Raw genomic sequence first — 16,017 nt, 5'->3', positions numbered from 1 at the left:
ACTTGAGGGAAATACAAAACAGGAAAAATATTTTACTCCTACTCACCAACTAATGAATTCAAGTATTTATAAAAACAAGAATCCTGCAGGCAGTCATTTTATTGCTGGTTTAAAACCTTCATTACTGTCTGTACTTGCCATAGATGTGTGTTCACAGTTTTAGTATGCCAGCATTTGGGAGACAGTCTGTTACAGTTTAAGATAATATCTGACTTCATTGTTGGCTGTTGATCATTTGACTGCTTTTGTTCCCTGCCCAACAACATTTCTTTGTAGCGACGTCACCACAGATCTCAGCAATTACTTTGGAGAGTGCAACATTGTCATTAGTGTTGGAAATGAACTATGAAAACACATGTAAACTCTGACAAGGAAGCTCATTCTTGACATTGGAAATAGAAATAGAGAAAGATCATGAATGCTCCTTCACCTGCTAGTTTTTCAGCACCATCTCATGGTCTTCAGTCAAATGTGCTCAGTTGTCATGGAGATTTATTCTTTGACACAGTGCATTGACAAAAATGTATAATGAAATAACAGTGAGATATCCCTTAAAGTTTTAGAGCATACCAAGTAGACCTTAGGCTAAAATTGTGTTTCGCCTACACACCCAATTTGCTGCCTGTTGTTTTCAATACAGATTCTATTTGTACATTTGTATATTATACTAAACACACAACTATCCATCTTTTTTCTTTCTCATCACATTCATGCTTTGTCTCCTTCTCTCCTCAGCACATAATTGAAATGACTCCTGTTCCCTTTTGTCATCCCTCTCTCCACCCTCCCTCTTTTCATGTGCATCCCTTCAAGCCTCCATCCATTCGCAGTGCTGCCTCTCGGCCTCCATCTCCGACCTGAAAATCTGTCTTCTCTCTATCTGTCAGTCTTTTTCTTTCCATGCATCCCTCCAACGCTCTCTCCTCTCTGCTCAGCAGGTTCAATCTCCTCTCTTCTCCTTTTCCCAGTCTAATTTCATTCTGTCTCTCAGTCTTTCCTCCACCCTCCTTACACAGAGTCACAGTTGTAAGTCACACACATGGACACACACAGCACTGGACTGGACTATCATAGCCTCCTACAGCCTCTGCTCTCCGGGCTTCATGACATGGCTGCTGTGTTATTAGTCAGTCTGCTCACACAGACACGCATGCACGCGCACACACACACACACACACACACACACATACAGATGGGTTGTCAGTTGGGCAGAGTGTGTGGTGCACAGAGGGTGGTTTTCCTGTCAGTCAGGACCACAGAGTGGAACTGTGGACGACTGAGGCTTGTAGGGAGGGAAGAGAGAGAGACGGCTACAGGAGCCAGTGGACAGAGAGACTCAGAGAAGGGTGTGTGGGTTGCAGTGTGGGTTGCAGTGTGTTTACAAGCGCATATATGTTTCACAATGTGTACATTTGCTTATTTATATCTTCACAACGTGGCAGCAACTATCATTGACAGCTCATGTATTAATTGTTGTTTACAAGTTGTCAAAAAAACCAGTGCTGAGTCCAGTGGCCCTAACAGCTCAACGCTTTGTAATTTAAGAAATCTCATTAACACCCTCATCAAATCGACAACACGTATTCTACAAAAAATCAAAACATATGCACATGATTCACTAATTTTATTCACTACTAATTCAGCACTACGCCACCCACAGTGCTCTCTGGCTGACACTCCTTCAATACTTAACTTTAACTTTTAAAGTTACAGTAAAAGCACTGAGTTGGACTTGAACCCCACAACCCTCCAGTGTTGTACAACTGAATTGGTAACACATTTATTTGCAAGTGTGATTTTTTTTTGGCAGAGCATGTGCTGTCAGCACATATGTATCTTTGCATATGTTTTCAGTGCGTTGAGCTCTCAAGGCCACCGTAGATCATCGGTTTCCCATAGCCTTAAGTCACACGTTCACAGCAGCACAACAAAACCCAAAGATATCTTATTTACAATGATATCTACTGGAGAAAGCAGAAAATCTTCTGACTTGAGTATCTGAAACTGCAGAACATTTTTCATTTTTGCCAAATGAATGACTTAAAGAGGAACTTAGCAGGATTTCTCCTGTGGCTATGCTACATTTTTACCTTCAATAAAAAGCTCTGGAGTAATTGTGATAGTTAACTACATGACTTGTGACTTGTACGAGTGACAATGGAGGCTCTCTGTCTTCACCTGGCATCTCACGGCTGGAAACCAACCTTGCAACATCAGTGTTGCAAGGTTGAGTTGGTGTCCCAGCTCTCGTCTCTGCACACCGCGACACAAACTCACTCCGTAACCCATAATCTTTTGTTTGTGACGGTTAAGACTACACAAACGTACACGTCATAACATTGTATATGTTATGTAATGTTATCCACCGCTCAATTTATTGATTTTCCGCCGGCTTTGTTGAAAACAGATGCACTGGGCGAGAGGAGCGTAACCAAAACAGAGGAAAAGCGAGTGGACTTGCACAGTTCCCCTTTAAACTTTTCATCAAATGTGTACAACACTGATTTTTAACAACTATATGTTTTGAAGGGCTTTTGAAAGTGTAAATATGTAACACATAATGTAATGTATTATGCAATGCTTATTTCAATGCTATGCAATATCTCACCTTGTGAGGCTCTGGAGGAGCTTTTGAGAAGTTTGAGAAGAAAAGCCTTGATGCTACAGTGATGATGTCAAGTTTATGTAATAAGGCCTTTAACAGAAAAGCAGAAAATGTCTGAAAGTTTTATTTTTGAAGCTTAAGCAACACTGTGAACTGAAAGTCAGGATGTTTTTTGCTTCTTTAATTTTTACCATTACGCTGTTAATCTGTCTCTTGTGAGTTACCAAACTTCACGGACATGCAATACTAAATTGCTTGAGGAAATGTGTTATTTTTTGTATTATCCATCAACTCATCATAAAATCATCATTGCAGCACTGCACAGCACACATTTAAATGGGATGACTGGATTTGGGCAACACAGGATGAAATGTTGGTTGAGCTGTGCAGCAGTTCATCATCAAGAGTTTGTAGTATTTTCATCATGTTCTTGTTGAACTGATGGACTGTAAAGCTCCTGTTTTAATCGCAGAGAACTCAGAAAAACTGGAATGAAATTCATTGTGAGCACCTTGATGATCTGCATTTTCGAACTACATTTTTGTCACATGTGTAAGTCTGGATTTGTCATTTTGTTTTGTAAATATTGTGAGGGGAAACATATCTAACAAGTCTAAAATGTTTATTCACAGCATATTTCCAGAGTTGAGTCTTGCAAAACAGTGCCTACTCATATACAACTCAACCGCAGCATTATTAAAGTTTTATATGAGGTGTTGACAGCAGTTGGTTAAGATCAGGGCAAGTTCATGGTCTTATATTTACACATATCCATTTATTTAAAGAACCGCTGCCTGTGACCCAGGCAGTAATTATGATTCTTACACTGCATATTTGTGAAAAAAAAATGTGTGCAATATAAATGTATCATATTATGTGGGGTTGGCTACAATATACTGTATATGTACACACTTGTGCAGTGTTTGCAGCAGTAGTGTCGTGTTCAAATCTTCACCCTGTTGGTGAACATCCTTAAGGTCGCTGTTACAACCAAAACTGAAATATAAATGCATGCAGGCAATTCCTGTGTGTAACAGTGATTAGAAAAACTAGAGTAAATGCTTCGAGGCCACAAATGAACCCATCGAGTGCTGAATGACATTTGTGAGCAGTGATTGAAAGAGATAAAGCAAAATCACACATTTCCTTGATGTAATACTTATTTCCCAAAAGACAGTGAGCATTGATTCACCTGTCCTAAATAATGTGATGCATTTGTATCTTTTTGACAGCTACCAAAATACAAAATAGCCTGTGCTTCTGTTTTTATATTGCAGTTTCATTGTTCTCTGCCTGCCATTCACACACAGCATTAGAAAGCAGATGAATGTGGCTTGGCCATCGGTACGAGAGAATGTCAGGCCCATCTCTAGACTCCAGCAATGATGACTCAAGATGTGCTGACAGATACTGGTGGTGACCAGAGAATGTTTTTGATAAGAGAAAAAAAAGGAGCTGTGGCAGCAGAAAATAATGTTTAGAGCCTCCAACACAGAACTGACAAAATCAAACAATGTATGTCCAAAATCTGAAAAGAGGGTTCATGTATGACTTGTCATTGCAATGTACTTAGCTGTATTTGGCCATGAAATGTACAGTATAAAAAATATAGAATAATGAAGAGGCAGTGAAACATGCCAAAACAGCAATGAGGTGAATGTGTGTTTTGAAATATAATAAGTCAGTGTTCATACCATGTATGCTGTACGTACTGTAAGAATGAAGTCACATGTGGCCTACCAGAAAATAATAGATGAATGGATTCTTATAATCACTTGCCTGTACTTCAGCTCCAAGTTGGAATTTAAGTAAGTTCTTATGAGCATATATTCTCAAGTGCGCAGTGCATGTGTGTGTGTGTGTGTGTGTGTGTGTACCTCTGCATGCCTCCAGCTGGCCTGTAAGAACTTTACGAATCTCTGACACCCACATATTTTTCACATCCATGGAAGGAGCCTGGGGAAGAAAGTGTGCGCACACACACACACACACACACACACACACACGCACACATGCACAGAGACACACACAAATGAAGCAACATATACAAAGACGTCCTAAGACTAATGCTGTTTTCCTGGGTAAGGAACTGTGGCAGGGCTGTGTGGTGCAACACTGTCCCCGAGAGGAGAAGTGTGGAAAAGAGCACACGATGCCTCCCAACAAGCCTCTATAACAAAATTAAATATTAACTGGATATTTTCAATTAAAATATCAAGACACTAAAAACATGAATTTACACCTATTACACACATTTATATTAATTTACCTTTTTTTGTTTTATTTGCACAAACTGTTCCAAATTATTTTACAAATGTAGTTAGACAAAGACATAGAAGACTACAGTATATAATATACTTGAATTATGAATGACATTCATTTCTTCTTATTATTGCTATCAATGTTTTCACAGCTGTTGCAGTTGGTGGAAGGGGGGGAGTTAATTTATATGCAGAAGATACAGAGACAGTTACTTCTGTCCAGTGGTTTCTAACCTCAGGGACAGGTTCTGTCCTCGGAGACAAGTCTGAGTGGCTGCAACATGATTATTTGAGCATAGAAGTTGGAAACGAAAGACCTGTACATATTTTCAGGAGTCTCATCTAAAATTTGCAGTTTTGTTGTGAAATACCTCTCTTGGCCTCAAGCAGTTATTAAAGTGAAACCATCAGAGGAGTCTGAAGGTGAAATGGGTTCCTTGGGAGGAAATGCTGACATCTTAGAGGCTTCTTAAATGTGAAGAGAGGTCACAACCAGAATTTCTTCGTAAGGTCAGAAACCAAAACGTTTGGAATCAATTATTTAATCTATAAAGAAAATGGTAACTATTTTTGTCAAATAAATAGGTAAAAAGTAATAAAAAATATATATAGTCTACTGTACTATTAAAAAATTATGTGAAAATGAACATCTGTGATGACTAAATCAGACTTGAAACCGGTGGAAAACCTTCACACAAAATGACAGAAACCATGTGACCAGAGAGGAGGGAAAATAATCCAGGGAATAAAGTGTGTGTGTGAGTGAAGTTGAGCATGAGTGATATGAAATGTTTGCTTCATTCAAACATCTTCACCATACCTGGATGATGTAAACCTCTTCTCTGCCATTGTACCACACCTCAAACTTCTTGCTGTCTCCTTTGACATTCTCCGTGATGCCCACAGCACTCATCTGGACAGACAGTAGGACAGAGACACAGTGAGATGCAGGAGGAAATTAGACAGCAGCACCATACTGAAAGATGAGGAAATCACAACACAACACTACCTTTAAGACGTGAAAACCTGTTGGGTATTTGAAAAACACACTTTGTTCAATGTGCATGTATCATAGTGATCCAACAAAAAGCTATAGTGCATGTAGAGGATTTAGCATGATTACATTATTTTTCAAGACACCCAGGAACCAACCAGGACTGTGCAAATCAGCTGGCTTTGTAGGATTTAATTAGTTCCCTCACGTTATAAAGAAAGGCTGTAAAAAAAATAGTTTATTTTTTAAGTATACACTCCCTGTCTGAATGTAGCTGCCCAGGGTAGAGAAATCACGAAGTGAAGAACTGACAGTTTGTTTTTTCTTTTCATGGCATTTGTTGGACAGCATGATAAGTCTTTTCATATGATATTCTCGAGTCCTGGTCATTACAGCCTGAAGCACCTCTCAAAACACAGGATGTTGCATTTTATTGACTTGCACTGGCTCTTGTTAGTCAAGAGGGCAGGAGCTGGAATATACTATCACCAATGATTCATACGAGTGGCGTGAACACATTGCAGACAAAAGCATGTGTTGCAGAAGGTACCTTCGGATGAACTCTATTAGACATTTCTAGTAGTAGGTAAGTACGTGAAACGACCTTCACTAGTCATTCAGCACTTTCATTACCATATCATTTTATCTCTGTAATACAGTAGCAACATATCTATCTATCTATCTATCTATCTATCTATCTATCTATCTATCTATCTATCTATCTATCTATCTATCTATCTAATCACCCAGAAGGACGGTAAGTCTCTTGCACAGTCCTTCTTTATGAATGTATCATTTCTGATTATATGAATAATATATCAATATTGATTCTTGTTACAACCACCTGAAGATGGAATAATGTGAAGTTACCAGCAGGAATGTGTATCATGTCACATGGGAATGTATGTGCTCTTTTGTGTGCACAAGTTACTGTAACAATGCAGGGCTCATAGACAAAGAGCTGTGTGTGCAGCCCTACAGGAGGTCAACAACTCCACAGGGAACCTTTCATTAACAGTTAAGCTCAACTTCTTTCAATATTTTGCCCTGAAGACATCATTAAAATGAACATTCGAGAAACCAGCATTTATAGCTGAAAGATAAATTCCACTTAAGTTGTTGCTGTCAGAGACCCCCTGTAATCTCAGAGTCTCTATCACACACCCAGGAGCCATGCAGTACTAAACAAAGGGGACAGCTGGTGATGTGTGAGGGCTGATGGTGACATTCCTGTCGTGCACAGCACCATCTGGATCTAACCTTGAGTGAGTGTTTAAAGCTGTAGGACGGGCTCTTCTCATGTCCGTCAGTGGTTTCCTCTCGCTTCTTGCAAAACAGCAGCGTCTTGTCGTAGAGGAAGAGGTGCCTCTGCATTGGCTTAAACCTGGCCAGGTCCTTCACCTGAAATCAAGTGAAATCAGTCCGTCATTTTGCCTCTACGTGTGTGCCGCTATCCTTCCACAGTTAAACTATTACATTTTGAGTAGTATAAATAAGTCATTGCCACATTGCTGTAGGTGTGGTAACTTTAAAGAATTGAGATATATTGTCTGTCCTTCTATTGTTAGAGAGTGTTTCTTCACTAATGCCGTGTTCCTCATCAGCCCTCCTGCTTCCTGCTCTCTTCTCTTCTTCCTCACATCTTCTCCCTTTCTGAAGAGGATAAATGTTTGCAGCACTCTCTGTCCTTTCATCATCAGTAATTGCAACTCCTGCAATCTTAAGATCCATTTGCAGCAACTTTGTTCCTACTTTGTACTGGTACACCTGAGAAAATGTGCCATTGCTCTCATTAGCAGCTGTCTTTGTTCACATTCTTTCTTTGATAACTGTGAAACAATGTGCAACTATACAGATAATCATGGATGCATTAAAATCCAGAACAACAACACCTTACAAATTCACCAGCTGACTGCTGTGTTTAAAGCTGGAGTGTATTTTGATACATAACTGAACACCCATTAGTTTCAAGCCATTGCCAAGGAGTTCACATAGTAGTGATTATGCCCACCAGTTCCAGGTTACTCTCTGTATTTTGCTGTGTACCGGAGCTCTTGTGTATGTGGTGACAAACTAAATAAATGATTTGTTTGCCAAAGCTGCCAAAGAGGAGGGAGTAGCCATAGCAACAGGGAAGGTGTAAGCTTCAGCAATTTGAGGTATGGCTGAGTCTATGGAAGAAAAATCCAAGGCATCCAAGAAGTTTTTGACGGCTCGTAATAAAAAGATAAATTCGGCATTCAGGCGAAGGATCATAGTCTGAAAGAGACAGGGATTACCTGTGCTTTCAGAAGAGAAGGGACTGAGAGTACAAACTGATGTCATCTGACTGTTTTCGGACAGCTTGTTATTGGTGAAATATTTGGAGTAGGTTAACATTTTCCCTACTTAAAATATTGGAAATGTGGAAATGTTGTAATTACTCTCACTACCAGAAGGGGGAGACAAAACATATGCACTGCAGGTTAAGAATTCAGTTTTCCTGATGCCCCAGGCATCCATTCATGTTCAGCTCATTTCCATACAATACGGAAATCAGTTTCATTCCCTCTCTCTGCTTTCTCTCTGAAGTTATTGAGTTGGGTAAAGTTCTTAGTGAGCATTAACTATGCATGCCCTTTGCTTTGGCTAACTTGCTGTAAGTAATGCAGTTTTTTTGTACACACTGTATGACATATAGGATTTCATTGAACAGAACAGAACAGAACTTGGGTTAAGGGTCATAACATATTGAATATATCCACCATTCATCTTCATTCAAAATAGAAAAAAAAAAATATATACTGTATATAGTATAATGTTATCTATTGGTTTGTGTGGTTGTACCTTGCTGTGACCTTTCTTGTGGTCAGTCCACACGTTAAAGGATCCCTGCATCAGCAGCTTCCCCAGTTCACTCAGGTTTCCCTGTGAACATCAACACACAGACAGTCAGACTATTACAGAAACATTTATCCAGTCAAAACACTTTTCAACAAGAAGAGAGGATGGATAGTATTTACATATGCATCATCATTTACGCAAATAATGTCTTACAAGATTCAAATATAGTAGACTTTTCTACACCTTAAAATTGGACATTTTGATTTCCAAAAAAGAGGACACTTGGCTCCACCTCGAGATACTTTAATGATATTTAAGGTTTACACAAAGATGTCTGGAAGCCCTCTGGAATTAAATATGATAGAAACACTATTGTATTACAAAAGTCCGGCTGGTCTTGGACCAGTGCCACTGCAGTTAAAACCCAAACTTTGTTATGCGTGATCTACCAAGTGAGCTCTCCGGGCCCACACTTCAAAAGTTTGTAATAAGAGCCAATGCTGCCCCCACATTTGCTCACACACAACTAAATACCATAGTAAGCTGTTCAAAGCCCCATCAATTTAAGTACATGCTTAACGGTCCTGTGAAAAACGACGAAAACTGGACATATTCACAAATTCACAACCCTCTCTCCCCATATAGCAGCATATACTGTATATGCTGCTATATGTTTGTATTTTTTTACTGTAATTTTAATTTTTCTTGTCCATTGTGTGTATGTTTGTTTCTGATTTTTAAGATAAAATACTTTACGTAAAGACTTTTCTGAGACTAGAAGGTAAAGTATCAGTAAATATATACAGTATATCAATAATAAAACAGAAAGACATGCTGACCTCAAAGCCAGTGATGGCTATCTGGTGCATGGAGTCATTGACAGACTTGATGATGTCCAGCATGGTTGCTAAAGCCTCCTCCAGTTCAGCCACCCCTTCATTTTTACTGCATTTTAACATCTCCTGAATAATGAGAAGAGAAGAGAAGAGAAGAGAAGAGAAGAGAAGAGAAGAGAAGAGAAGAGAAGAGAAGAGAAGAGAAGAGAAGAGAAGAGAAGAGAAGAGAAGAGAAGAGAAGAGAAGAGAAGAGACAGTTAATCATTGACACTGATGGTTGAGGTTATCAGGACAATGGTCTGATGTCCAAATCCCACATGAATTTCAAGCCACTTAAGAGGTCTTCTAAGTGATAGAAAAGAAACTAGCACAGCAACAGACTTCCCAGCATGTGATTTGAATACTACATGTGTCTTCAATGCCTGTTAAATGAAGTCATGGTTGTTGTTGTATTATAATGAAAACAAAGTTAACCATGTTTACGACTGAATTCCCCGCCTCTGCATGTACTCTTGTAATTTAATGAGTTTCTATGTTACACAGGATAAAAATGATTAACTTCGCCTACAGTAAAGTCAGTAAATGAGATCAAAGTTGTGACTTCTGATGTTTTTGCAGAAGACAAGAGGTTGAATTTTGAAATGATTTTGAAATTGTAGTGTCAAAGTGATGTACAACCATCAGCTGCTCTAAATAAACGGGGCACTGTCTTAAGAAGAACCAGGTACCAAAAAATGTTGTCATAGTGATATGGTGTCAGCACATTCAGCTGTGTCTTCACAATTGATTCATCCTTCATCTTTCATTAGTTTTAAAAAGTCTTTATTCATATTTATTTAGATTTTTAGGACATGTGTTTATTGCTATGCAGTGGTGTGGTGAGTATTTGACCAGTGAGTCTCCATCAAACTTGGTTTTATCAAATTTGTGACAGGTTATAGGGGGGCTTGATCAAGCAAATCAGTTTTGAGGAAATCTCTACAGGAGATCTTCTGTGATCTTCAGTAGATAGTAGCTACCACATTACATGACATGTAGGATAATTGGTTTGTGATTCTAAGAACACATACAGCATATTCTGTCATGTCCTTGTTATTCATGCGCTACACTTTAATAACGTTATTCCCCATAGGAACAGCTTATGATCTTATATGATAGAAATCCAACTGTGCTAAATCTGCTAAAACAATATATCCATAATACGTAAAGGGTTTATTATGGATCATGGAATATAAATTGTAGGACAATTTCAAAATAATAATAATTTTATAACTTTGAGCTGACATCTGAAGATCTGTTACAGATTGGGCCGTCAGAAGTTAGTTGCTCTGGTTTCCATGGTAAAAGACTAAACCCTCATTCTGAGTCCATATGCAAAGAGCTTTTAGTGATTCCTCAGGGATTTGTGTGGAACATACTGCACTAATTCAACAAACAATTACATAAATAATGCCCCCATATTAATGTGCTTACAACAGAATTTTGATCATTTTTAATGGGATTTGCAGAGTAAACAAGCTCATCCAAAGTAAGCGAGCAAACTTCATGTCATCAGAGTACTCCATACAGATGAGAGTGTGTGTGTTGTGTGTGTGTGTAGTAACCTTGAGCATGAGCTGGTATTTGGTGATCCTCTGGACGGGCTTCAGCAGGTAAGCATCCAGGGAGAGCTTGTGGTCCAGTTTCTTCTGGCATTCCTGTTGTTAGAAATACCAAACATTCCCCATCAGGAAGGGACACTGGACCTCGTTTCAAGCGACAGTAGGCAAACTACTCATGTCAAAGCACACTTGTCACTTATCTCACAAAACGCAACAACATTTACAGTAAGCACGGAGCTGGAGTGTTTGATTGATACTGCTGTAAAAAGAAATCAGTTCAGACAATGTTTTCCTATGTATGGGAAGTAAGAGAACATCCAACTCCACACACTGACGTCTAACATCCCAAACAAACAGCAACACAAGACATACAGGGGTCACAAGTGCAGTGTGTGTGTGTGTCTCTGTGTGTGTGTTACCTGGAAGAAGAGGCTGTCTCCACACTGTCTCCAGAGGACTTCAGAGCGGGGTTTATTCTGACAGTACTTCTCATACACCTGAAGCTCTTCTTTCTGTAAACACAAAGACAAGTCTGAGTGAAGGAACTCTTAAATCTCCTCTAGTGACTTTATGGTCAATCTCAGCTGTAGCTGCAATATCCTGCATATTACTGCCCAACAGACCTCATCTGCTTATTCTCGAGTCCATTATCATTAGGCAAAAAGTACACTAACCCTGATCACTAATACAAACACTTACTATATAATATAATTATAATATTATAATAATATATAAGTTCATACATTTCACATTTTCTGTACCAAACACTGTAAGTGATGGAAGAAACATCTGCAACTGTGGTGAATAGTTGGACACAGGAATGAAAGAAAAGTCAGAATTGACCTGAATAAATCCGATTATAAATCACAAAAATTCAGATAATATACACTCCCTATAGCCTCTTTATTACAGTAGGTGCAGTTCCACTGATAATGCAATCTAGTACCTCAGCTCAGCCTTCACCAACATTACAAAGTTCACCTCACTTCTGGGCTGAATGTCTAAAATATCTTAACGAAATGCAGTCCAGTTCACCACCACCGCAAGGTACAGCCTCATATTAGACAGCGTCAGTCAAAACTGTACATCATTATTAGAACGACTGAGCTGATTTATTGAATTAAATTAGATTCCCCTGCTGTAATTAACTCATTTAATGGGTGTACTTAATGTGTACTATCCCACAGTATATGTTATATATACAGTACACAAATGCCATTTATTCCTAGAGTCTAGTCTCCTAGAAGTTGTATTTACATCTTTGTATGGGAAAATGAACTAATGTGATGAAAAGGAATACTGAGTTGAATAAAGATACTAGAGAATATTTCACTGAGTATGGCAAGGCAAAACCAGCAAAATGGGAATAATAATGTAAACATAAGTACATGAAAATAGTTCTTACGTGCAGCAATTGGGGAATTGTACTCTTTCTACTCTGTACACATTTCATCACTGTTTCTACTCACTCGTTTCAGGAAGCAGGTTCCCACCAGCTCTGGTTTCTCTATACAGTTCTCCAGCTCCCTCAGAAATGTCCTGCAGGAAATGTAACGACAAACAGAATAAGAATGCAACAGACACTATTACAGTAATATTGTAGTGTTATAATTATCATTATTGGACAAGCTGGATGTCAGACCATCTATTAATCCCTTCACCACTTTTGGTTGTAAGCAAAACAGTTCAGTCAGTCAAACCAGTTTGTTTGACACATACAGTATACTGTACCATATCTGACCTGAGATCGATATTGGATTGGTTGTGTGGTCTGAAAAGTGCAGGCTTGGAGCATACAGGGAGAATGAGAGATCCAACTGATTGCTTGATGGAAAGTACCAGGTTCCAGCGTTTTTGGAGCTTGACCCATATTAATGCCTATAAGTGAGGATATGTTTGCCACACTTTGCTGGTCAGATTTTTACCACTTTATTATTCTGTTTCTAGCAAGTTTCACATATTCCAAGTTCAGGCGCATCTTATCCCCTTAGTTTATGAAATAATGAAGCAGTGGGAAGAATCCCAGGCAGACTAACAATGGACTTCACCACCTTATCAGTTACTGAGAGCAGTTAGGAGAATGATTGGCAGAACGAAACACAGGGAGGACAGAGGAAAGAGGGAAAACAAAATAGGCAGCAAGGAAACAAGGGAAAAGGTCTCCTGGGAGTCTGTAATCAGCATGACTGGCATATTATGTGTCTGAGGTTTGCCTTGAATGACCATTTTGTCAGCAGCACAAGCACTTTTTTTTATGTTTTTCAAACACATGCAAACACATGCTGAGGAAACACATGTCTATCACAGTTTAGGGAAGTACAGATGAGTCAGTGCTCTACAGCTCAGCTGTAGTACTTGCTTGCTTCAGAGTTGCAAAAAATGTCAAAAAACAAATTTCCCTGTTAACAACACTCTGTTATTGGTTCCATACTGTTCACGCAAATCATTACACGGCAGAGGTGTGAAATCCAACTGGTGACATGTTGCCTGAATAACTGTCCTGTAGAAATTGGACACAGCAGATCTGTCATATCAGAGAAATAGCTGGTATTCACGCAGCTTAGGAGAAAATGTGTAAAAATAAATAAATAAATAATTATAATAATAATAAATTAAAATGGAAATCAATAAATGGCATGTCTCTCTGTTCAATCATATGCTTTATGTTTGTAGCTCTGGAGCATGACTAACACATTATGTTTAATATCTAGTTCCCTCCCAGGGCGTGAACTTGTCCATGATATCAGTGTTTATTTTGTCATATTGTCCTCCTCTTTGTTTGATCAAGACCAGCTAAAAACCCAATACGTGGCTGGACAATCTATGGTCAAATCCTGATTTTTGTAACTGCAACGTCATCTGACAAAATCACCAAACAAAGACTGAGCTGTGTTTCAGCTGTATTCACTCATTCAGAATTTTGCTTTTATTTCAGCCACAGGGAGAAAAATACAGAGACAGGAAATTTGGAGAGAGAGAGATAAGGCCCACCGGCAACACACAAACGCACACTCAAATCACACGCTACCAGGAAACAGACTCTAGAATAAAGTATATTTCCTTTTTTCTGTCACACAGATCACTGCCTTTGTATGGGATCTCAAATGTTTTATCTTTTATTTACCCTTTCTATCTCCCTTTCTCTGCCTGATGTGTCTTCTGCCTCCCTTTGATACATGTAATGAAATCAAAGAACTAGTGGTGTTTAATCACCCATCAATATCACTGTCTGGGAACAAGGTAGTGGCAGTACCTATGCAGAGTTATGATGGAAATCATGTGAGCTAAGCAAACCCAAACAGTTTCCAGGAAATTGTGTTGACAATGCTGTAACCATAAATCACCTCCACTTTGAAAGTGACAAAGCACTTGAAGCCCTCAGAGTTACTTCTCTAGGAGGTCCATTTGGTCCATTCGTCTGTCACTCACGGTGACCTCTCATCCTCCTTGTCAAACACAACCAAAGCTAAACTGGTAACTCAGCAGTTAAGAGTCATCGGCAGACAGGAGTCATGGTGATTATCAGGAAAACTGCACATAACACTGCTGACAGCGCAAAGTTCAAAAAAGATGTAGTATGACTAATGTCTTATCCCAACAGAGACACTCATTCATTTAAAATACTTATGCATCCGAACTGATCCTGAATATAAATGTAAAAGGTGAAAGTTTAATAAAAGAGTTATGTAGTTATAAAAATTGACTGGATAGATCTCTAGAATATTTTATTTCCATGTGATCTATCTAGTCAATTGTTCAAACTAGTGCACAAAATGAAAATACAATTTTTACTTTATCCAAAAACATTGGACACTGAATCCACAATACACGTGACCGCCACAGGATAACAGGAACACTGACTCTTGTGACCAGGGTCACAAAACACTTTGTTGGCTGGATGGGACAGGGTTGTTAAGGAGCTTTGTGTGCGTGTGTGTGTATACAGTAAACTTTATGAATTACTTATGATTAAACTAAATGGTGAATGCTTACTTTTATATTTGACCAAGTACATCTACTTAAGGATTGTGGACTTATTTTGAATAGACATTACATTTACTTACACATAGGGGAGAGTGGGGTAATGTGAGACACCCCCTGTATCTAGAAAACGGAACATATTTATGGTCATCTGACCATTATGTTTTCAAGCCCCTTCCATTTCCCCATGGTCATGAAGAAGAGGAACTCATGATGCTGTGGAAAGCATGTTTTTTTCACAAAAATATGATTTTTGCATGTAAAAGTAAATTTTCTTGCTGTCAACTTAATCAACTGTTGTGCCAAAGCAAATTGATTCAGGTAGAAAAACGTATGATACATGATGATGAACTACCAACACATAAAACCATGTGATGATGCTGGCTGAAAATTAGCCTGAATTTCTAAGAGAGGTTGTTTTTTCTACAATGGGGGTGTTGGGGTAAAGTGAGACAAATGCTGCGGGGTAAAGTGAGACCATGGATGTATTATAATAAATCCAAGAGTCAGACACTGTGAGCACACCACACACAAAGATTTACACTAGAATTTCGTTAGCCTCGTAAACCAGCCTCTCCCGGAACTGCATTTCATTTCATTCCGAGGGAGAGTCTGGCCTCATCCCCATTCTAAGCGTTTGGACTGAAACCCTCAGAAGGCCGAGCCAATCAGCGTCGCCGCTGTGATTGACACAGCACGTTGGCCAATCAGGGACCGACTGGTGCAAAGCCCCGTCACTACACCAACTTGCTGATTGGCTGAATGGGGTTGTCTGTCAACGCTACTACTCCCGCCCAGCTCCCGCCCACCCCAGACGCTTGGAGCGGGGATGAGGCCAGACTCTCCCTCAGAATGAAATGAAATGCAGTTCCGGGAGAGGCGGGTTTACGAGGCTAGAATTTCGTCCCCCAAGCCA

At 39.2% G+C, this 16,017-nt stretch overlaps 1 protein-coding gene across 13 annotated transcripts in view; it reads right to left on the bottom strand.

Annotated features, from left to right (window-relative positions):
* Positions 1-16,017, bottom strand: part of mcf2l2 (MCF.2 cell line derived transforming sequence-like 2) — a 116,753-nt gene that overhangs the window by 30,236 nt on the left and 70,500 nt on the right. For all 13 annotated transcript variants that reach the window (XM_085773812.1, XM_085773803.1, XM_085773805.1 and 10 more), the window contains exons 18-25: positions 12,590-12,659; positions 11,540-11,632; positions 11,124-11,216; positions 9,523-9,645; positions 8,687-8,767; positions 7,121-7,261; positions 5,687-5,779; positions 4,483-4,561 (exon numbers count right to left, since the gene is read on the bottom strand). In XM_085773812.1, coding sequence (XP_085629938.1) covers positions 4,483-4,561; positions 5,687-5,779; positions 7,121-7,261; positions 8,687-8,767; positions 9,523-9,645; positions 11,124-11,216; positions 11,540-11,632; positions 12,590-12,659 — 773 coding nt within the window. The remainder of the gene's footprint in view (positions 1-4,482; positions 4,562-5,686; positions 5,780-7,120; positions 7,262-8,686; positions 8,768-9,522; positions 9,646-11,123; positions 11,217-11,539; positions 11,633-12,589; positions 12,660-16,017) is intronic.

The sequence above is a fragment of the Trachurus japonicus genome, chromosome 4 (genome assembly GCF_045865225.1).
Source record: "Trachurus japonicus isolate A0001 chromosome 4, Traja_1.0".
Taxonomy (NCBI): Eukaryota; Metazoa; Chordata; class Actinopteri; order Carangiformes; family Carangidae; genus Trachurus; species Trachurus japonicus.
This window is presented reverse-complemented; position numbering and strand designations above follow the sequence as displayed.